Source organism: Paroedura picta, chromosome 8, assembly GCF_049243985.1.
Source record: "Paroedura picta isolate Pp20150507F chromosome 8, Ppicta_v3.0, whole genome shotgun sequence".
NCBI lineage: Eukaryota > Metazoa > Chordata > Lepidosauria > Squamata > Gekkonidae > Paroedura > Paroedura picta.
The window spans coordinates 2,671,337-2,693,873 of record NC_135376.1 but is presented as its reverse complement, the minus strand read 5'-3'; the positions used below and the strand labels follow the sequence as shown (position 1 = coordinate 2,693,873).

Sequence of the window (22,537 nt, the reverse complement as noted above, 5' to 3'; positions counted from 1 at the left end):
CACCTATTATCTTCTATGATATATCATAGAGCAGGCGTTCACTGGCAGGGGCTCATGGGAATTGTAGTCCGTTGAAAATCTGGAGGGCCACAGTTTGACTACCCCTGCCATAGAGTCTGCCTCCAAATCCTCAGGTGTTTTTTTTCCCCAGAGGCTCTGATCCCTGTGGCCTGGAGGCCAAATATAATTCCAGGCGAACTCCAGGCCCCACTTGGAGGCTGGCAACCTTAGTTTGCAGTCAGGTTACCTTTTGAACTTTGAACAAAATGTGAGTAGAGTGGCACGCTTTAAGACTAACCAAGTTTTATTCAAGGCATAAGCTTTCATGTACACGCACCCTTTGTCTGTTAGGTGTATAAAGAAGTATGCTGCACACAAAAGCTTACACCCAGAATGAAAGCTTGTAGATCTTAAAGGTGTCACTGGGCTCAAACTTTGCTCTGCTGCTTCAGACCAACACGGCCACCCGCCTGCATGTATTTTGAACTCAGGACTTCTTGCGCTACGGAACAGACACCTTGCTACAGGGGTGTGATTCTGTAGAGTCCTCAAAGCTGCCGTTTCCTCCAGGAGAACCGATCCCTGGGGACTAGAACCAATTGTCATTCCCGGGGAATTACCAAGCATCTTGGTGCCAGTAAATAACAGCAGCAGCGAAACCATCATTATGTCACCACCCAGAGCCTCTGCAGTCGTCATGCTCCTAATGGACGCTTTGCTAACTGTCAAGAGTCTTGTGGCACCTCTGAGGCTGACTCATTTGTTTGATGTTGCAGCCTGTCATGAACCAAAGCTCTCTGCCACAGGTCATGGGGCCTGCCACTGAAGTGCTCTGGATCACTCGGCAGCTGTTCTGTATTGCCTGCCTCTGTGTAGCTACCCTTCTGACTGCCTTGGTGGTCTCCCATCCAGGGCTGACCCTGCTTAGCTTCCGAGACCCACTGAGAATGGGTGAGCCTGGATGAGTTCATCTTTAAGGTGTGCGAAGAGTCTGAATAACAACTGGAATGGTGGGACCTGGTGGGGGGGGGAGGGGGGCTTGTTATTACAAACAACATCCCAAAGGAGCTAAAACAGAATCCAGACAAGCCAGAGGTGATAGTGGTTGGTAAGGCGAATGTCCTGAGGGACGTGGAAGTTTGGCGGGATGGAGCAATGCAAAGACAGCAGGAGATTTAACTCTGCAAAGATGGTGGTAGATTTAGCTGGCCCTCCTGACATTTATGAAGCCGGGTCAGTTTAGCTGCAAGGAATGCCGGTTCCATGTAAGCGTAGTGTTGAAATTGCCTGCCCTCTCTTCAACCAATCAGTGTGTCTCTGCTGACCTATGCCTCTGTAACTGAGGCTAGACTACTGCAACACACTCTGTGTGGGGATGCCCTTGGAACCAGCCTAGAGACTTGTGGATACAGCTGCAGGTATTTGGATCGTGTTTGTTTGTGGGCTTTGAGTGTGACCATGTCTGGTCAGGATATGATAGCCATCTTCAAGTATTTAAAAGGCAGCCATATAGAGGATGGAGAGAGTTGTTCTCTCTTGCCCTAGAGGGACGGACCAGAACCAATAGGATGAAAAAAAATTCAGTCTAATTATCCAGAAGAAGTTCCTGACAGTGAGAGCAGTTTCTTGGTGGAACAGGCTTCCTCAGGAGGAGGTGGATTCTCCTTTGGAGATTTTTAAGCAGAGGCTGGATAGCCATCTGACGGAGAGGCGGATTCTGTGAAGGCTCAAGGGGGTGGCAAGTAACAATGGGTGAGCAATAGGGTTGTGAATGTCCTGTATAGTACAGGGGGTTGGACTAGATGACCCAGGAGGTCCCTTCCAACTCTGATTTTAAACAGCGTCACTGGTTTACCTGTATGGTTCTGGTATCAATTCGAGGGGCTGGTTCTTTAAAGCCATTATCGACCTGGAGCTTCCAGGTATAGTTTTCTCCTGGTGGTTCTGAAGTCCTATGCAAGACTGTTGGATCAGTCGCAACCTGACCGCAAGCAATTCTAGCTGTGGTGCCATCCCTCCAGAATCGTCTCCCAGAGGAAGTTGGATGTGTTGCTCACTTTGGTGTGCTAAGAAGGTGACATGAAACAGTCCTGCCACTTTTGACCGAGGACACGTGGTTATTTGAGAGGGTGTGTGTGTAAATTTAGAACTGTGGGGTTTTGGTTTTGGTTTTTGCTTAGAGCAGGGGTAGTCAAACTGCGGCCCTCCAGATGTCCATGGACTACAATTCCCAGGAGCCCCTGCCAGTGAACGCTGGCAGGGGGCTCATGGGAATTGTAGTCCATGGACATCTGGAGGGCCGCAGTTTGACTACCCCTGGCTTAGAGCATGTGAATGTTTTGTGCAGAGGCCACTTGAGAAATGTGTTTTATTACTTTGAGCATTCGGGAGCGGAAGGGAAGGTGGAGAATTATTTCAGCATGTAAATAAAATAATGGGTCCTCTAAAATTAGTAGTGGCAGAAATTTTCAAAAGTCAGAGCTTTTGCTACGATCCATTTCAAGATTCAGTCAGGCTGTTGCAGTGGCTTCTTTCAAGAAACATTTTGTCTTTTTGGAATTTTATTTATTTATTTGTTGGGCTCCTAGGCCACCCCTCTCCAAAATGGTCCCTGGGCAGCTTACAACAGTTTTGCGAATAAAATCCCCATACAGTAAATATCATTAAAATCCTAAAATCAATTAAAATTATATAACCAAGCACAGGCTCCATTATTTTACCCTTCTGACAAGCTAGGGATCAGAATAGACGGAACGGTGTGTCAATTCTTATCTATAGGAGTGACTGCAAAATAGTGCCGTCCTTTAGCCATTTCAGGCGTCGGATTCCCAATCTCAAAACCCAAGCTGTTTCTCATCTTCAATATCACCTGCCCCAGCATCATGATCCCTAGGATCCATTGGAGGCCTCCAAACACTAGAGCTGGCCAGTAGGATACAGCTGAGGCAAAGGAGGAAGAATCCAAGATGGGGACAGTAAAAATAAAACCATCGTATTTTAAATAGTAGGATTCTTTTTTTTGTAAATAAAATAATATTTATAGGGGTACAATGAAGAAATATTACATATTATATATTACAAAACTGCTATTTAGAAAAAGGAAATACATAGAGCTTACATTTTATTTATTTGTTTGTTTATTTGTTTGTTTATTTATTGCATCACCGTAATTTTATTTGCTTGTTTGTTTGTTTTATTTATTTATGTGCCGCCCTCCCCTGACGCTCAGGGCAGTTTACATGGGACTGGAGAGAGAGAAACGGTACAGATAACATGATACATTGAACAATAGTGAAAGAGTCATAGCAGGAGAACAATGACATAATGGAACAAACATGGTGAGAACATCCAATTTTAACTGTGGCATACTGACGGCCCCATAGGATGCACATGTCGGTGGTGGTTCTCGTGGGAGGGGGGCTCAGGGGCCAGTGGGAAGTGATGGAATTCAGGTCGACCTCAACCAAAAGCCTGGCAAAAGAGCTCCCTTTTGCAGGCCCTACGGAGGTGTTTAGGCTCCGCTAGGGCTCTGATCTCCTCTGGGAGCTCATTCCACCAGGTGGGGGCCAGGATGGAGAAAGCGCTGGCCCTGGTGGAGATCAAGCGGACTTCCTTAGGGCCAGGGACCACCAGGAGGTTGGAGGTGGCAGAGCACAAGGCTCTTTGAGGGGTTTGAGGATTCTTGATTCATTTGTTAAAAATATATACAGCATAGAAGTGCATGTAAGGGAGTGAATCAGGTCCAATTAAAGCTCATGAATGACATATCCTTTATCGGGATTGATCCAGCTTTGTCACATGACAGGACTGTTATGCAGGCTTTCCCCATTTAGAACTCTTCTTCAGGCTAGTTCCGGGGGGGGGGGGGGAGTATAAAAATGGGAAAGAGAAATGCTCATTGGGATCGTTTAAGATTCATGATGACATGGTGTGAAACACATTTCTTCCTTTTTTAATTGTTTGTTTGTCGAAGTCCACCCTGAGGAAGAATTCTTTGTAATTTGAAGACTTGCCTGCTTGACTCCTATGATGAGTCTGGGTAGGTCCTAATAGCACGACTGAGCATCCTGTTTCTCATGGGCCATTACAGGGCTCTCAGCAACGGCATAGACTTTGAAAGCACTCTTGGGAGTCTGGTTCTTGCTGTGGGTGCAAGTGTCTGGCAAGCAGGGCTGGGGCAAGGTTTGGAGAGTGTCACACAGACACAAGAGAGTCAGACAGGTGCTGTACCTGGTGGGGAGAAGAAAGCAGATACTGCTGGCTCCTCTGTGTACCAGAAGAAGAGAACTCAGACAGGGTGTTCTGATCTTATCACTTCCCATTGGCCCTTGAGTCCCCCTCCCATGAGAACCACCACCAACATGTCCATCTTACAGGGCTAAAATTGGATGTTCTCACCATGTTTGTTCCATTATGTTACTGTTCTCATGTTATGACTCTTTCACTACTTTTCCATTTTTTCATGTCATCTGTACTGTTTTTTATTCCACTTCCATGTAACCCGCTCTGAGCCTCAGGGGAAGGCGGTATATAATAAAATAAAATAGACTGATCCAGGTGGGAAGGTTGGGAGTGGTAGATCTCTGGATCGGCAGGTGAGAGTCTGGAGCTGCTCCGACGGGGAGGCACAACGGATGATATGGGATGGTCTGCAGGCCTCATAAGGTCTTGGAAGACAAGCAGGGTTGGCCCCACTTAGTGCTTGGATGGGGGCTGCTGAGGAAGCCCAGGGTTGCTACGCAGAGCCAAGCAATGGCAAACCACCACTGAACATCTCTTGCCTTGAAAACTGGACAGGGTCGCCGTAGGTCAGGGTGGTACTTAGGAACAGTTCCCCCTGACCCGGATGGCCCAGGCTAGCCTGACCCCATCAGCTCTTGGAAGCCAAGCAGGGTCCACTTTAGAACTTGGGTGGGACGCTCCCAAGGACGTCTGGGCACAGAGACAGGGAGAGGCCGACGGCCAGCATCAGATCATGGAAGCTAAGCAGGATCAGCCTGGTTAGTACTTGGATGGGAGTCCACCAAAGTAGACGAGGGTCGCTATGCCGAGACAGGCAGTGGCAAACCACCTCTGTTAGTCCCTTGACTTGAAAGCCCAGCAGGTAGCAAAGGGCTGTAGTCCGAGGGTGCTTTCCCCCATGCCACGGGTTGGGTAGCTGGAGAAACAGCAGAACATGGGGTGTCTCCTGGAGAGGTTGGAGCAGGGGTAGTCAAACTGCGGCCCTCCAGATGGACTACAATTCCCATGAGCCCCTGCCAGCGAATGCTGGCAGGGGCTTATGAGAATTGTAGTCCATCTGGAGGGCTGCAGTTTGACTACACCTGGGTTGGACCAACTGTGGTGAGACAGCCAGAGTGGATCTTAGGATGGCGTGTGGATGTGGGAGGGGGTGGCTGTCTCTTTATGCCATAAAATCCCACACTTTGCAGCCTTCTCAAAAGTGGTGTGTACTTTGGCAAAGAGCCGGGTGACATGGATAAGGGATCTGTCGCCAGCCAAGCGTGGGATACCTGAAACCTTTGCATCAAGAGAACTGTATACGAGAGAGAAAGATGATCCCGAGGCTAGTGCATGGATGCGCAAGGCCATCAGTGGCCCTTTCGGGGTGGGCTTTAAACATCTCAGCAAGGAGTAACAGTGAGCGTTCAGCAAGAGTGCAAGGAAGGAGCAAATGTTGGGAAAACAGCTTGTGGTGATGTGAGGCTGCTCATTGGTTGACCCCCGGGGTATGTCAGAGGGTGCTCCTGGGGAACATTCTGTGTCTAGCAGGCTTTGGACTATGTCAAAAGGGTGACCTCCTGCCCAGGTCCGCCTCTGAGAGGGGAATGATCTGGTAGGACCTGGGAGAATCACATTCGAATCCCCCCGCTGGGTCATTTAGCTTGCTGGATAACACTGGGGAGTGATATAATATCTGTCTGGTTGATGCTGACATTGTTTGTGCAGTGTAATTTTCATTTAAACCTTATTTTACAGTATGCTTTTCGTTAGTACTGTTATAGCTACATGTTGTACACCGCCCTGAGTCGCCTTGATGGGAGGGCAGTATAGAAATCAAACAAATAATAACACTAATAAATAAATAAAAGTCATTCTCTCTTAGCCTAATCTACCTCATAGAGTTATCACAAGTCAGCTGTGACTTGACGGCACTCTCCACCACCTTCTCCAAGAGGCTGACAGTGGCATAGGTGGTTCTACCCATGATTTTGTCCTCAACACCAGGGTTAGTCAACCGGTGGTCCTCCAGATGTTCATGGACTACAATTCCCATGAGCCCCTGCCAGCAAATGCTGGCAGGGGCTCGTGGGAATTGTAGTCCATGAACATCTGGAGGACCACAGGTTGACTACCCCTGCACAGAATCCCATGAGGCCTCTTAGACTGAGAGCTCCCAGCCCAAGGTCATCCAGCAAGCCAAGAGCAGATTTGCACTAGTTCTGGCTGGTGTTGCTCTGTTCCCCACCTGTGGCTAAGAGCGCTTCTGATCCGGTGCTCCCAGCCCACTCTTTGAACCTCCTCTGTGAGGGAAGCGAGAGCAGCCCATGTTTTCACTATGAGTAGTCAGTGTTTTTGGGGTATCCCCCAACAATGTTCCTTTGAGACGTGATGGAGCTTATTTCTTACCTCTACATTTTAATGTCTAACAAGTGCCAAGTATGTCTGTTGTATGCAGCACCTAGTGGTTTACACAGAAATCACATAGGTTCTCTGTTTGATTTGTATGCAACAAGACTAAACTCTACATATTTGACTGTCCTGACCTGGGTGGTCTGATCTCAGAAGCGAAGCAGGGTCAGTCCTGGTTAGATCTAGGATGGGAGACCCCCAAGAAAGTCCAGGGTCACCAGCCAAGAGGCAGGCAGTGGCAAACCACCACTGAATATGTCTTGCCTTGAAAACCCGGTGAGGTCATCATAAGGGAGAGGGAAAAGTGGTCCTGGGTTTCTGTGCTCCTCTTTTCTCTACCCGAAGGAGTCTCAAAGTGACTTACAAACAACTTTCCTTTCCTCTCCCTACAACAGACACCCTGTGAGGGAGGTGGGACTCAGAGAGTTCTAAGGGAACTGTCCTGGGAGAACAGTCCTAAGAGAACTGCAACTAGCCCAAGGTCACCCAGCTGGCTGCATGTGGAGGAGTGGGGAATCAGTTCTCCAGATGAAAGTGCTCTGCTCTTAATCACTACACCAAGCTGTGTCTTGATGGTCCTTTTTACCACAGACCTATCTGAATGTCTTGTTTCCAGCAACCAGGTTTTCAAAGACCTTGTTTGTGTTTTTAGAAATAGTTAGCCGATGTGGCCAGAGGAGGAGACAGTTGGTATTATGAAGAAGTATTAAGAGTTAAGTAAGGCGTGTGCACGAAATTTAATTCCCAGAATTAATTACTTTATATTTCTAATTTAATTTCTAGACCATCCCTCCCTGCAAGCAGATCCAGGGTGGTTTACAACAGCCGTTCCACCTTTAAAACCATGAAACAATAAAAGCATAATTAAAATACTATAAAAATTATTTGGGACTTCGCCCTTCCGCTCTCCACCACTAACTGATAATTAGACTTGACTGGTCTCAAAGGTGCCCCTGGATACACACTTTGTTTTGAATTAGTGTGCTTTTATTATTATCTGTATTCTTATTATGACTGTACCTGGAAAAGTGTGCATGCGCAGGAAAGCTTAGGGCCAGAATTAAACTTTATTCATCAAAGGTACCCCTGAACTCAGACTTCGTTTTGTTGCTTCAGACCAACGTGGTTACCTGCCCACCTAAATCAAAGGCATAATTAAATTTGTCCTCTGGAGCCAACCTCATTCTGAGTAGAATGTGCAGCTGGCCGATCAGGCCAAGAAGAGTGGACAAAGTACTTGGCAGACCCCTGTGTGGCAGCGGGTTAATACAGGAGCTGGCAGGAGTCTGTGCATGAAGGAGGCTTTGGAGGAAACCCTGTTTCTAGGTAACTAGAAGATAAGAAGGCCATGGTGGAGAAGATATGCTGTGCCTGCAGAACAGAAAGAAATCTGTAGAGGTGACCCCTCCCTCCTCCCCCAGCTTTTCCTGCCACCCTTCCTCTTTTCTACCCACCTGATTTGCATTGGTGAGCTTGATAGATTTTCCATCTGCCTCACCTGAATGCTGTGTTCTAATTCTGCACCAGCTGTTACTTGTGTTATACTTGCTGCTCGTTTTGCAGGTCTTGGAATCGCTGGCAGACCCCGTGCGTTTTCACCACTGAGAGTCAAAGTTCTCTTTGTCAGATGCAGATTGAGTTTTGAAGTTATTCTCCACTAGGTGACTTTAGTAGCCAGGGAAGGCTGCAGTTTCAACCCCTGATCTCTCTAGCTAAGGGATCTTAAGTCCTGGGACTAGTCTCTGCCTTTGACCTCCGAGGGGCACTATCAGTTATAGAGGCAATACCGTTCTAGAGGCCAAGAGCCAGTTTGGTGTCATGGTTAAGAATGCGGACTTCTAATCTGGCGAGCCAGGTTTGATTCACCAATCCTCCTCCCCATGTAGGCAGCTGGGTGGCCTTGGGCTAGTCACAGCACTGAGAAAGCTGTTCTGACCGAGTAGTGATATCAGGGCTCTCTCAGCCTCACCCACCCCACAGGGTGTCTGTTGTGGGGAGAGGAAAGGGAAGGCGAATGGAAGCCGCTTTGAGCCTCCTTCGGGTAGGGAAAAGCAGCATATAAGAACCAACTCTTCTTCTTTTTCTTCAAGACCCCCCCCCCCGCATCACTCGTATTCAGGGTTTGCTGCCACTGTATGTGCAAGATGCCTTCCGTCCCCATAGTTAGTAGTGGGTTGCTGAAGAAGGGCACTCAAGCAGGGATGGCAACAGGAGATTGCTGAATTGGAGGGCACTTCTGCACATTGGGGGGGGGGGGATTCCATCCCCGGGAGAAGGGGGAGACGGGTGCACTTCTTTGCCTCCATACACTTGTTTAGCATGTAGCATGCTGGTTGTCCACTGGAGGAAAGTTGGGGAATCCACTTTATGCGATTCCTCAACTAGTGCTTTGAAATGAAGGATGTAGCCAGCAGTTTTCTGCCTGGACACTGCATGTTGGCGACGTCATGCAGAGTGGCTGGAGTTCAACAACTCCCTGAACCAGGGGTAGTCAACCTGTGGTCCTCCAGATGTTCATGGACTACAATTCCCATGAGCCCCTGCCAGCGAATGCTGGCAGGGGCTCATGGGAATTGTAGTCCATGAACATCTGGAGGACCACAGGTTGACTACCCCTGCCCTAAATATTTCACTGTATTTAACAGGTTCACAAAGGCCCTGAGTTAATTAACGAGTTCAAAACAATGGACACTCCCGGGACTGAACAGGGACATAGGATTCTTATTTTACTACAGAAGAAGCTAATTCCCCCCTGCCCAAGCATGTCCCCTCTGCTTTAATCAAGCTGGTTAAAATGTGCCTTGTTCTCTGCATCCTGAGTTCCTTTTTTGCAACACCCATCCCACCTTCTGCCTGAGATGGAAGGACTCAGATCTCCATTCCAGCTTGTATCTGACGAAGGGATTTTTGACTCTCGAAATCTTGCACCAGGGATTCCCAACCAGGCTTCTGGGGAACGCTAGAGTTACACCAGAGCTCCCCTGGGGTTATGTGTCCTTTCCCAGTTGGACCCTGCTGTCACCAGAGCTCACCTCACCTGTTGCCCTACAGGCCTAGTATCTTTCTCCACTTCATGATCAATCATTGATTGATTGATTGATTGATTGATTGATTGATTGATTGATTGATTGATTGATTGATTGGCTGGCCCCTGCATCTTACTCCTGCATCCACTTCTCTGAAGGGGCCTACCACCAAGTCCAGGGTTTCTCAAAGCCTAAAAAATATCTCAGGTGTTCCTCCAGGGCAAAAAGGACAGATGGTTGAGGCCAGGGCAGTGAGGTAGATCGTGCCCCCCCCCCATGGCTAGTGTTAGCACCTGGGTTGTTGTCAGCTAGGGCCTCCCTTTCCCTCCCCTTTAGTGGGTTATTAAATTGTTGGGTGTGGGGGATCAAGTTCTTTTATCGCTTTTGTTTGCTCTATTTTTATTGTGCTTATTGATTCTGGAATGTCCTTTTAATGTGGGTTAATGGGTTTTTATTGAGGACTTTGTGACCCGCCGCAAGCCACTGGAATGGTAGTGGTGGGATATAAATCTTACCACATAATAAATAAATAAATGCTGGTTTACAGCCTGAATATCATGTTGGTCTCTAAGGTGCTACTGGATTCTAAAGTCTGGCTGTTCTATTTCAGACTAACACGGCTAGCCTCGGAAAGGGCCTTCACATCATGGGGGTGACATTTTGTAAATTATTTTGTTTTCTTCCCCGTGCACCTCACCCTCTTTGTGACAGTTCCCTGGGCTTTTGGATTCGGGCCAGGCTCTTTCCTATGCAGTGACCGTTCTTGGCACATTGTTTTGAGTTGCGTGTTTCACACTTTGTCCCTGCCAGCGGTACTGCATGTATATAAACAATCGATCTAGTTCAGTTCTGGCAATGTAGCATTTAACCGGATGTGCCCGACCCGGCACTGCAGGGAACTCACTTCTACCAAACTGCTTATGCCACAGCCTGCCCAGATGTTCCCCACTTTTCCTACATGAAGATGTTCTTCACTGATATATGTGGGGCAATCCAAGCTGTTTTTCTTTCTTTGTTGGACAGAAGCACCTATTCTGGGGAGCATTCTTTTGAACCGGTTTTTCAAACGTGGCAGCGTGCCCTTTGCCTGCTCCTTTCTCACTTCATCTTACTGTATTTACATTATTATCCTACCTTTCTCCTCAGTGGGGACTCAAAGTGGCTTCCTTTGTTCTCCTCTCCTCCATGAATCCTCACAGCAACCCTTTGAGGTAGGTTAGGCTGAGAGAGTGTGACTGACCCAAGGTCACCTATTGAGGATCCATGGCCGAGAGGCGATTTGTTGTGAGCATAAAATGGAGGGGAGGAGAATGGCGTTAAGCTGCGTAGGTCCCTCTTGGGGAGAAAAGCAAAGTATAAATGAAGGAAATAAATGAATAAGTGGGAGAGAAGTGGAAAGATAATTCAAAGTTTTAAAGTCCTTTTATAAATTCACTTAATTGGCTCCGGTGGTCGGATCGATATGACGCGAAACTAACAGATGTGAATGACTTCCATGGAAGAGAGTTAAATTCTGCTGAATTAGTTCAGCAGGAAACCACATCTACATGATATCATATACAGAGTTCTATGGGTGTGCTAACATTCGTATGTCTGCAGTTTTCAGTGCCTTCCCCTCCCTAATCTTGATGTACACCACGCAAGGAAATGATATACTCTTCTAGGGGCCAAGCCCATTGCATTCAGGAATACAACAGGGGTTAGATTAGGGAGGTGGAAAAAGGACTCCATGGACAGCATCCCCCCCCCCCAGGACCTGGAGAGGCTGGAGACAGCTGTTAGGGAACTCACCAGCAGGGGCAGCTCTCAGGAAGCAGGGAGCCTCAGAGGGAAGTGGAAGGAGGAGGGGGTGGTCACGGGTGGGAGACAGAAGGCGATTGGCTGGCCATTGGACAGACAGGCCAGCTGGTTGGAGGAGGAGGCACTCAGGGGCGGGACAGCCACCCTGAGTGGGCATTAAGCGCTGAGTGGCACTTAAGCCATGAGACCAACTCCTCCTCCAAGGCCTTGCCAGAAATATATTATGTGGAACAGATAATTTTTATATTTATTCCAATAAAAATAATTTACACATGGCACTTTGGATTGATTTGAATTAAAATATAAGCCACAGTTAATTCCCACCCCCGGTCAAATATTTTTGTTCAAGTATTGGTTGCTATTGGTACATAAAATAACATACTTTAAAATTTCAGGGGTAGTCAAACTGCGGCCCTCCAGATGTCCATGGACTACAATTCCCAGGGGACTCTTGGGAATTGTAGTCCATGGACATCTGGAGGGCCGCAGTTTGACTACCCCTGCTTTAAATCATTTGTCTCCTATTTACAAATAAAATAAACATGCTGTTTAGGATGCTGGGAAGGTTTCTGATAAGGGTTTTTAATTCTTTCCCCCCCCCCCCCAAAAAAATACACATCTCTGGTTTATACCTAAGAAGTACAAATCACTTTTCTGGGTATAACAACAAACTGTACGTTGCCATGAGACTGGTGACCTTCTCCAAGGATCCTGGATGCTTTGTTGTGTAGCAACCAGCCAAGTTTGCTCTTCCATCTGAATTATGCCAGTTCCTTTAGGGACTGGTTAAGTCCAAAGGAGTTAATTTGTGTAGAAATTACCATAGCTGTTGTCACAGAACAGCTCCACGGATACATGAACTCTGTCCCGTTTTAGCCCTCCAAGGCAGCTAGGCGTTTAGAGATCCTACCAGAACTCACCAGGATCTCAGAGGGCTTTTTTTGCACTCTTCCTTTGGTTTGCTATCGCTAGCTGGTCAGTTTTGGAAATTCTTGCCAAGAATCAGGGCACTTCTGTGTTGCTATTTAAAAGCTCCATTGAGTGCCCATGCTGCTCCTGCTAGCCAGTGACTGGTTACCATGGGGACAGCTTGTTGTACTTGCAAACTCCTGGGGTAAGAGTGATTTATCCACTGATTGCCTTCCTCTCCTGGTGCCTGTTTCAGCTACTGTGTTAAACAGTTGGGGGTCTAGATACTGCTTTGAACAGTTGGAAGTCTGATGTGGCATGTAGAACACGACCAGTATTTAAAATGGAAAAGCATTTATTGTAAGAGAAAAGGTCACACACACAGGTAAACAGCAACGGACGGAACGAGGCTTACAAAGAAAATGTGCAAATATGCAGGCCTCTGTCTCTCAGTCCTACGCAGGCTCTTGCTGGACTTGGTCTAAGGCAGGCTATGGAAACTTAAAAGCTACAACATTCTGAAAGCTTCCCATTACTTGGAGTCTTTGTCCAGACTTTAAATAATTTGTCTCCTCCAAGATGGAGCTCCATAAGAGAGCTGCCGCCTGCAAGCTATCAACATTTGGAATCAAAAAAGAGGGACCCCATTCCCTCCATGCTAAGGGGCTTCTCCATCTCAACATCCGGAAGAAGTTCCTGACAGTCAGAGCGGTTTCTCAGTGGAACAGGCTTCCTCGGGAGGTGGAGGGTTCTCCATCTTTGGAAATGTTTAAACAGAGGCTGGATAGCCATCTGATGGAGAGGCTGATTCTGTGAAGGCTCAAGGGGGTGGCAGGTGACAGTGGAGGAGCGAGAGGGTGGTGAGTGTCCGGCATAGTGCAGGGGTTCGGACCAGATGACCCTGGAGATCCCTTCCAACTCTATGGTTCTAGGATTCCTCTGTCTGCCCACCTCTCCTGAGGGCCATATCTGCCCTTTATGTGGTCTCCTGGAATACACATTCTAGCACCCTCTCCGTCCCAGTCTCTGTTGCCTTCTGAGTGACAGATTGCACCTTAAGTGTGAACAGGCCATTTCACTGTTCTCAGTGGAGTGGTCCATTTATATAGCCTTGATGGCCAGTAGTCTGCAGAACTCTTGACACAATCAGTGATATCTGAGGGCCGTGCCCCCCCCCCAAGCCTGTCTTCTGCTCCACCAGGACACAAACACCCACCCCTCGGTTCAGTAGACACAGAGAATTCTTATTGCACTTTAGATTCTAATTTTCTGCCTCTAAGCCTTTTTTCACCGCTCTAATCCAAGCTGGCTACAATATTCATTGTTCCTCTGCTTCCTTTACAAGCATTCCTTACAGCCCCCCTCCCACCTTCCGACTCAGATAAGAGGACTTGGAGATCTCCATTTCTCATGTCTGACCAAAGGACCTTGGACTCTGGAAAACTCATAACTTATTAGCATATAAGGTGTTGTAGGACTTGAATCTAACTATGTTTACAGCCATAAGTGGGATTTTTTGCAAGCCACGAACCTCAGAATATTAGGATATAGCCCCTGCCATAAAGGTTGTTTTTCCGAATGGACTATGCTAAGATCTCCCAACCAGCTTTCTCAGCATTCTGGCTCTTCCGGCATCAGTGAGAGTCAGCTCTGATTCACTGTCTCTGTAGGGAACTTCCCTTTTTGTTTCTCTTGCCCCGGAGAAGCTGACTTGGGCGAGGAACCGGGCTGATGATGTAAGCTGATTTACTGCTGTCGCCTGAGAAACCAAACCTTCAAAGTCAAAGCGGGCTGGGCTGAAGCCATGGCTTTTGGGGCCACCTTGTTTCAGATCAAGGTGTGAGCTGAACGGAAGAATGGCCCTTTCAGAATTCCTGGCAGATGTCCCACACAGGTGATGCGGGTGGGTAGCCAGGTTTGTCAGGGAGAGGCTGATTCTGTGAAGGCTCAAGGGGGTGGCAGGTGACAGTGGATGAGTGAGAGGGTTGTGAGTGTCCTGCATAGTGCAGGGGGTTGGACTAGATGACTCAGGAGGTCCCTTCCAACTCTATGATTCTATGATTGAGGAACTCAAAATGCTATCTGTGGAAATCTGAACCTGGGACTCCTAAGACCAAGTGTGGGGCTTTGACTGTAGTACCACTAGGGTTCCCAGCCCCCGGGTGTGGGGCCTAGAGATCAACTGGGTTTACAGCTCTTCTCCAGGCTGCAGATATCAGCTCCCCTGCAGCAATGTGGCTCTCCAGATGACCATGGACTACAATTCCCGTGAGCCCCTCTCTAAAGGGGCTCTGTTTTCAGCCGCCACTGCCTAACCTCTGAAGGTGAGGGCACAGTTAGTTGAGCAGAGTGGGAAGAGGTGGTCCAATAGACACCCTGAACGGTCTAACGAATGGATTGGATCCTGTGGATCTGTTCTGCTAACCGCAGCGCTTTCCTGCCTAGGAGCATGACACAATGAGCTGATGGTAGAAGGAAACGTTGGGTCTTTCTGTTGTAGCCGGCAGCGGGTTTGCCTTGTAAAGTGAATCTGGTTCTCCCTGTGTGGGTATTGGGCGTTCTCTAAGAGACCTTGAAACGTTTCCCGAGCGATATTCATCAGAGCTCAGGGGTGGTATAGTGAGAACAAAAGCAGTTGATACGGCTGCTTTGAGAACACGATGAATTCGGTTCTTTTTTTAAAGAGAGAAAGTTGGGGTAATTCCAGCTTAGAACAGTGGCTCCTTTGTAGGGATGTGGCTGATTTGTATCTGTTTGGCTTCTCTTTGTAAGCCAATCTGTAACCAAGCATTGAGGGTGTCTGTTGTCCACACATGCCCCTTTCTCCTCTGCCAATCTGCTTCGCCAGTTCCTTGGGGTTTTCAGCTTGGCCCCTGGGAAGCGTCCAGCCTTTGTCCGTTGGGTTGGATCCTGCAGGTCCTGCTAGTTCTGTCTGTCCATTCCGCTAATGCTGGCTGTTTTCCCTGATGCAAAAAGACATTCTTGCACTGGAGGAAAAGTGATGCCGTTCATGGAATAAGCCTTTGGGATCCAACCTCTTGGTTCTGCAGAGCCACCCATAATTCCCTATGGAGCTGAAAAGTTACAGGAACACAAACTCCCTGACCCAAGGAGGAAGATAAATGGGGTGGAGGACAGGAATGGAGGATTAATATGAACAAGGGGAGGCGGCTGTGAAGGGGGTAGGCCAAAGTATCCGGGAAATATGGGTTTCCAAGGAGAAATTGGGAAGAACGGGGTGGGGTGACACTATGTAGTTGGTGCTCTGTTGTAGGCATGGTAGATTCATGGGGGTTATGTTGCCTTCACAGTGACAGTCCATGCAAGGCAGAATGAAAGCGGATATTTGTGAAGCCAGCTTGGTGTTGCTCTGGCATGCATCCCAAGTAGCAATTCACACAGTGCTGTTGCAGTGTCTCACACTGCCCCGTTTTTCCCTGTTAGGGTGTTGGTGAGGCAGCATGGCATAGTGGTTAAGAGTGTCAGACGAGGGTCTGGGAAAGCCAGGTTCGAATTCTGCCTTGGATGTTGGACCTGGGGCCAGTTATCCCCCCTAATATTTAGCTGAAAGAAATCCTTTGTTAGTAATGACCATCTATCTGTTTCACTCCAGATTATGGTTGACTGTGCTTTCCCTCCTTTGTAAAAGGGAGCCTGTAGTCTTCCAGGAAGGAGAACCTTTGGAAAAGCAGCACAATGGCCTCCCTTTGTAGAAGAGAAGGTGTGGCTGGTTTTAAATTCCCCTGCTGCTCAGGATCTCCTTCACTTTAGGGGAAGTAGCATGGGGGAGAATTGCCAGAGCTCCTGGTACAGTTTTGGGATCTGATGAAGCTGGCATTTGTGCAGTCCGATGGAACAAATCATTATGGGAGAAGGAATCAAGAGTTTAATGATTGTAAGTATCTGAAAAAGCTGCACTGAGCCTATAGAGCAGGGGCTCATGGGAATTGTAGTCCATGGACATCTGCAGGGCCGCAGTTTGACTACCCCTGCTATAGAGAATATAGGAAATATCAGAGCCTAAGATTCCTTATGATCTTATTTCAGCTTAAGGAGGATTTTGGATCTTTGTGCTGATGTTCAAAGCATGAGACCATCAGAAAGTCTTGGGCAGGGGTAGTCAAACTGCGGCCCTCCAGATGTCCATGGACTACAATTCCCAGGAGCCCCCTGCCAGCGAATGCTGGCAGGGAGCTCCTGGGAATTGTAGTCCATGGACATCTGGAGGGCCGCAGTTTGACTACCCCTGGTCTTGGGGTTCCTTGATGTGGGCCTGAGAAAGTGCGAATGCAAACCAGTTCTGGAAGTTGAATCGTCTTCAATAGGCTCTTGGAATATCATGCCCCTTTTGTCTCCCAGCCTAAATGTGGGAGCCCCGTTTTGTAAAGCTGCTTGGCGTCTATCTACATTTGTCTCCGATAAGGCTAGCTATCTTTCCTTGTGGGAGTACTCTTACATAAGCCCTGGGATACAGCTGGCTGAATCTAAGCTTCCTTTTTCGGGAATCCAGGCTGAGGACTCGAAGGCATTGGGTGTGGATATTGCTCAGATGCCAAGCTTGAACTCTTTGAATGAACTGGATTTGTTGAACTTTTATGACAAAGAGCCTCTTGTGGCGCAGAGTGGTAAGGCAGCCGCCTGAAAGCTTTGCTCATGAGATTGGGAGTTCGATCCCAGCAGCCGGCTCAAGGTTGACTCAGCCTTCCATCCTTCCGAGGTCGGTAAAATGAGTACCCAGCTTGCTGCTGGGGGTAAACGCTAATGACTGGGGAAGGCACTGGCAAACCACCCCGTATTGAGTCTGCCATGAAAACGCTAGAGGGCGTCACCCCAAGGGTCAGACATGACTCGGTGCTTGCACAGGGGATACCTTTACCTTTTATGACAAAGCATGTTGAGTTTGCTCTTGCCTTTATTTAAGGCCGTCCTCAGATATTGAAAATATTTTACCATCCCATAAAATAGCTTTAGATTAGCTAGATTAAGCACGGTCCCTTCTCAAGTCATGGATGGTCGGTATAAAAAGGTTCCTTATTCCAGGGGTAGTCAACCTGTGGTCCTCCAGATGTCCATGGACTACAATTCCCACGGGCCCCTGCCAGCGTTTTCTGGAAGGGGCTCGTGGGAATTGTAGTCCATGAACATCTGGAGGACCACAGGTTGATTACCCCTGCCTTATTCAAACAAATAATGTTTGTCACAATTGGGGTGAATGGATAGACCTGAGCACCATCTTTTGGAATGTAGTTTTTAAATTCTAATGTAGGGTTGCCAACGTCCAGCTGGGGCCTGGAGTTCTATTACAGCTGGTTCTCTAGGCATCGACTCAGAGCAAATGGCTGCTTTGAAGGGCAGACTTGATGGAATTGGACCCTGCTAAGATCCCTGCCCTACCCTAGCCCCACCTCCCCAGGATCCACCTCCCAAATCTCCAGATATTTCCCAACCCTTCAATGTATCTTTGTTTAATTTATTTACTTGACTTGTACCCTAAATTGCTCTCCAAACCTGTTCTTATAATAAAAAGATTTTTATATATAAAAAATGTTTCTATGCCTGTATCAATTGTGTATTGTATTTCTTTTTAAAGATTTCTTCACAAAGTTTTCTACAATGAATATTCTTAACAATGAACCTATATACAAATAAAACCAAACCCATTAACTATTGGTTACATAAATTCCTCCCAAAATATCAAGAATTATTAAACATAATATATATATTATAAGTCCCTTATTTTATAAGACATCTCTCTTGTACATTCAAATCACCTTTTATATATATATAAAAAATGGGTCTGAATAAAGTGATAATAATAATAATTAATAATATCATATTCCTCCCAGCTGGATTTAGCAAACTGCATAAATGAGCAGTCAGAACAGCCTTGAGATTTACCTGCTAATATCAAATATCCATCATGGTATGGTTCCTCAATGATACGTTATTTCACAAGTGACCCAAAGTCTCTTAGCATTTTCTATATTTATTTGACAAACAAAAACGAGATTGTACCTCGTTTTTGTTTGTCAAAAACTCGTTTTGAACGTTACTTACGTATTTTAAATAAACATGTGGTTCGCCATCGCCGGCTTGATACTTCTCCCATCTGAAGGGTGGCAACCCTAACGTAAGTGGTTACTTCATACTGCTTTTAAGCTCCTGTGTTTCCTGCAAGACGATACTATCTCCTGCCCCTGAAAACCTAGCATGAGGAAGTGTCCTGTGTGAATCCTGTGCTTGCTTACTCTTTCAGGAGAGAGCACTGGAAGTTACTGGGGAACTTGAAGACCACCGTGGAAGGCCTGGTCTCAATCAATAATCCCAACGTTTGGTCTAAATATGGCGGCCTGGAGCGACTCTGCAGGGACATGCACAGCATCCTCTACCATGGGCTCATCCCAGACAAGGTAGGTTCCCTTGAATGGCTTTCTTGGACACTTGTGCTGATGCTGTCGTCCTAGATCTGCACCCCCAGTATGACATACACTCAAACATTTCCTGGTGCACGCCAAGATGTTTTAGAAAATGGTCCTTTGAAATCTGGCAAAGTCTTACCTGCAGCTCAGATTGAGTGGACAAAAAAAAGCGTTGACTTCCTTCCCCATTTTAGGCCTACCTCATATTGGTTTCTCTCCTTTTTGGAAGGATGGTTTGCCCTTCCTGCCTCCAGCCTGGCCTTGGCGCGCATGTTGAGCTTGCGAGGCAGTATTACCTGTGTGTGTTTCTCGTGCAGGTGTGCTTCCGACAAAAGGATTACTGGCAGTTTGTGAAGGACATCCGTTGGCTGAGCCCACATGCCGCCCATCATGTGGAGAAGGTAAGCCCCGTTTTCCGAGGAGGGAGAAGGACGGCGGGATTCAGGGTGGGGGAGCTGTGAGCCAACAGCTGGGAATGTGAGTTGTTGCAATCAGCTAGGCGAGCCAAGGCCAGTCACAGGCCTCCTTTTTGCAGAGAATCTGAAAGGCAAATTGCAGAAGGATTGCATCAAGGCTGACCTAGCTTGGTGTGAGAAATTTATTCCCCTGTCTCCCAAAGGGATGCCATCCTCCAGGTGGCATCTGGGGATCCCTCCGGACTATGAGAGCAATTCCTCTGAAGAAAATTGATTCTTTGGCGGGTGGGCTCTATTGTCCTTGGCTCCCCTCCCCAAATCTCCAGGAGTTTCCCAATCTGGCCCTGGCAATCTACCTATGGCCGTTAGGCGATTTCATGTTCCTTTGCAACCAGGCACAAACCTCTGGCCTTGTCTGTCTGTAGAGATCCTTTTTGCATTCGTCATTCCAGTTCTGCTGCAGTCTCAGAGCTGTGTTTTGGAAAAATCGTCTTGACGTGGCAGTGCAAACACTGGAGGGTAGGCATGTGAGGGCATCTGTATCAGGAAATATTAGGCATTATTTCTCTATGCCAAGAGTAAGCTTTTAGCTTAATATCTGTGGTTCAGTCAGAACAAAATGTGAGTCTAGTGGCACTTTTAAGACCAGCACAGTTTTATTCAAGGTGTGAGATTTTGTGTGCATGTACCCTTCCTCAGACAATGAAATAGAAATCATTGGAGTACATATGTAAGAAGAAGAGTTGATTTTTATACCCTGCTTTTCACTACCCGAAGGAGTCTCAAAGCGGCTGCCAATCACTTTTCCTTTCTCTCCCACACCCTGTGTGGGAGGTGGGACTCAGAGAGCTTTGAGAGAACTGGTTTATGAGAATAGCTCCGTGACTGGCCCAAGTTCACCCAGCTGGCTGCATGTGGAGGAGTGGGGGATAAAACCCGATTTGCCAGATTAGAAGTCACCGCTCTTAACTACTACGCCAAGCTGCCTCTCCGAGAGAGTAAATTAGCACTAAATGTGATTCAGTCAGGAATGCTGACTCCGGGGAGAGGCGGTGGCTTAGTAGTTGAGCATCTGTTTTCCATTCAGACGCTCCCAGGTTCAGTCCCTGGCCTCTCCGGTGAAAAAAGATCGTGGTAGATGCCTTGAAAGATCTCTGCCAGAGACCCTGGAGAAGCACTGCCAGTCTGAGTTGACAGGACTGGCAGCACTTGATGGTCATAAGGACATAGAAGAAAAAGAAGAAGAAGAGTTGGTTCTTATATGCCGCTTTTCCCTACCCGAAGGAGGCTCAAAGCAGCTTACAGTCGCCTTCCCATTCCTCTCCCCACAACAGACACCCTATGGGGTAGGTGAGGCTGAGAGAGCGCTGATATCACTGCTCGGTCAGAACAGTTTTATCATTGCCGTAGCGAGCCCAAGGTCACCCAGCTGGCTGCATGTGGGGGAGCGCAGAATCGAACCCGGCATGCCAGATTAGAAGTCCGCACTCCTAACCACGACACCAACCTGGCTCTCATAGGAGAAGCCGATAGCCCGCCCAGCCGTCAGGAGGTCCACCAATGGAGCCAGAACTCCAGAAGCCCTCCCAGGGCTGTGTCTAATAGCCACCAGTAGATTTCTGCTTCATACGTTTCTCCCCTCTTGAAGCTGTCTACGCTTGTAGCCGTCACCACTTCCTGCGGCAGTGAACTCCACTTGCTAACGATTCTTTGGGTGCTTCAGTATAAGGCAACTTCATGTCCATTCATGAACTTTCAATTCCCAGCATCTGCAATTTAAACAGACGAGGTAGCTGATGTGAAGGGCTCCTGCTAAGACCCTGGATAGCTGCTGCCAGTCTGAGTAGATGGTAGTGATTTTGGGAGGGGCTGTGACTCAGTGATGGAGCCTCTGCTTGGCATGCAGAAGGGCTGTGACTCAGTGATGGAGCCTCTGCTTGGCATGCAGAAGGTCCCAGGTTCAATCCCCGGCATCTCCAGTTCAAAGGACCAATCAGGAGGTCATGCAAAAGACTCCCGCCTGAGACCCTGCTGCCAGATGAGGTGACTGATCTTGATGGACCAATGTTCTAATTTTATATCAGGCAGTTTTGTGTTCACCTGCTCTAGCCTCCATCCAGCCCCAGGTTGTCATTTCCCCTTTTTTTGCAGAGGAGAAAGCTGTGGGGGTGGGGGAGTAATGCTCCCCAGCATAAACCATGCTGCCTCTCATTGATCTGGCCTCAAGCAGCTGCCCCCCCCCAATGCTTTCTAAGCAGTTGGCAGTTTTTTTTGGGGGGGGGTGCTACTGGCCAGATAGGCATGCGATCAGCCCTGATGGCCACCGCAGCCCTGTTGCTGCTCTCCATCTGCCTCGTCTCACCTGTGCCTGCTTGCCTCCCAGTTCATCCACCTGCATGAGAGCAGGCAGCGGAGCACAGATGTTGTCAGCGACCGAGCCATTGCTGAGCTATGGCTCCAGCACAGCTTGCAGTTCCACTGTCTGTCCGCTCAGCTGAAGCCCCTCCTTGGAAACAAGCAGTGCGTCAGGAAATTCTACGCAGGTAAGTTGAAACCGACCCCCGGGATGCCGTCTCCTGTGCCCAGAGGAGAAGTTCATCAAAGGCTGCTAGTCATGGCAACTGAGGGGAACCAGAAAAGCCCCCAAAATACTGAGAAAACCAACATTAACGAGAAAACCAACATCAGTGTGCACACATCTCTTGTGCGTTTCTTTGCCTTCCTTGTAAAACTTTCAAGAAGGTACAATAAGACAGCCAGAATACACTGTAAAATGGAATTAATCATGGAGCTCTTTGAGCCTATTCAAGCTTGTTGCTTCAAAGAGTTCAGCATAAGAAAGATGGTAACTAGTCATAAACTGGTTGTTAATCAGTTGGTCTGTTCTGTGGACTTCACTCTGTGAACTTGTTGAATGTCACCCTGAATTTGTGAACTATGAAAATTGTGTGGCCCTTCTTATTATAAACTGTACAAGCTATGAAGGAGCTGAATTTTGCCTTGCGCTTGTAAGCTGTGCAAATTGTTTCGACCTGTTTGAAAAGTTTACAAGAAAGTAAAGGAAACACACAAGAGACCAACGCATGTTCATTACAAGTCTATTATTCTCAGTATTATTTGGGTTTTCAGGTTTGTTCTAATACTGGGCCTTCTCCTGTGTTGTGTATTGACTGAGAGGGAACTTCCATGTTCAGAGGCAGTTAGCCTCTAAATCCCAGAGCCTGGAGGCAACATCAGGGGAAAGCCTCTGCCTCTCTGCCCTGTTGTTGGCCCTCCAGAGCAACCGATTAGTACTATGTGAGACAGGATGCTGGATTAGATAGGCCACTTGTCT

General features: G+C 47.7%; 1 protein-coding gene across 8 annotated transcripts in view; it reads left to right on the top strand.

Moving 5' to 3' along the window:
* The window catches only part of RUBCN (rubicon autophagy regulator), a 62,786-nt gene that overhangs the window by 1,795 nt on the left and 38,454 nt on the right, over positions 1 to 22,537 (top strand). For all 8 annotated transcript variants that reach the window (XM_077348061.1, XM_077348060.1, XM_077348059.1 and 5 more), the window contains exons 2-4: positions 18,625 to 18,778; positions 19,105 to 19,188; positions 21,587 to 21,746. In XM_077348061.1, coding sequence (XP_077204176.1) covers positions 18,625 to 18,778; positions 19,105 to 19,188; positions 21,587 to 21,746 — 398 coding nt within the window. The remainder of the gene's footprint in view (positions 1 to 18,624; positions 18,779 to 19,104; positions 19,189 to 21,586; positions 21,747 to 22,537) is intronic.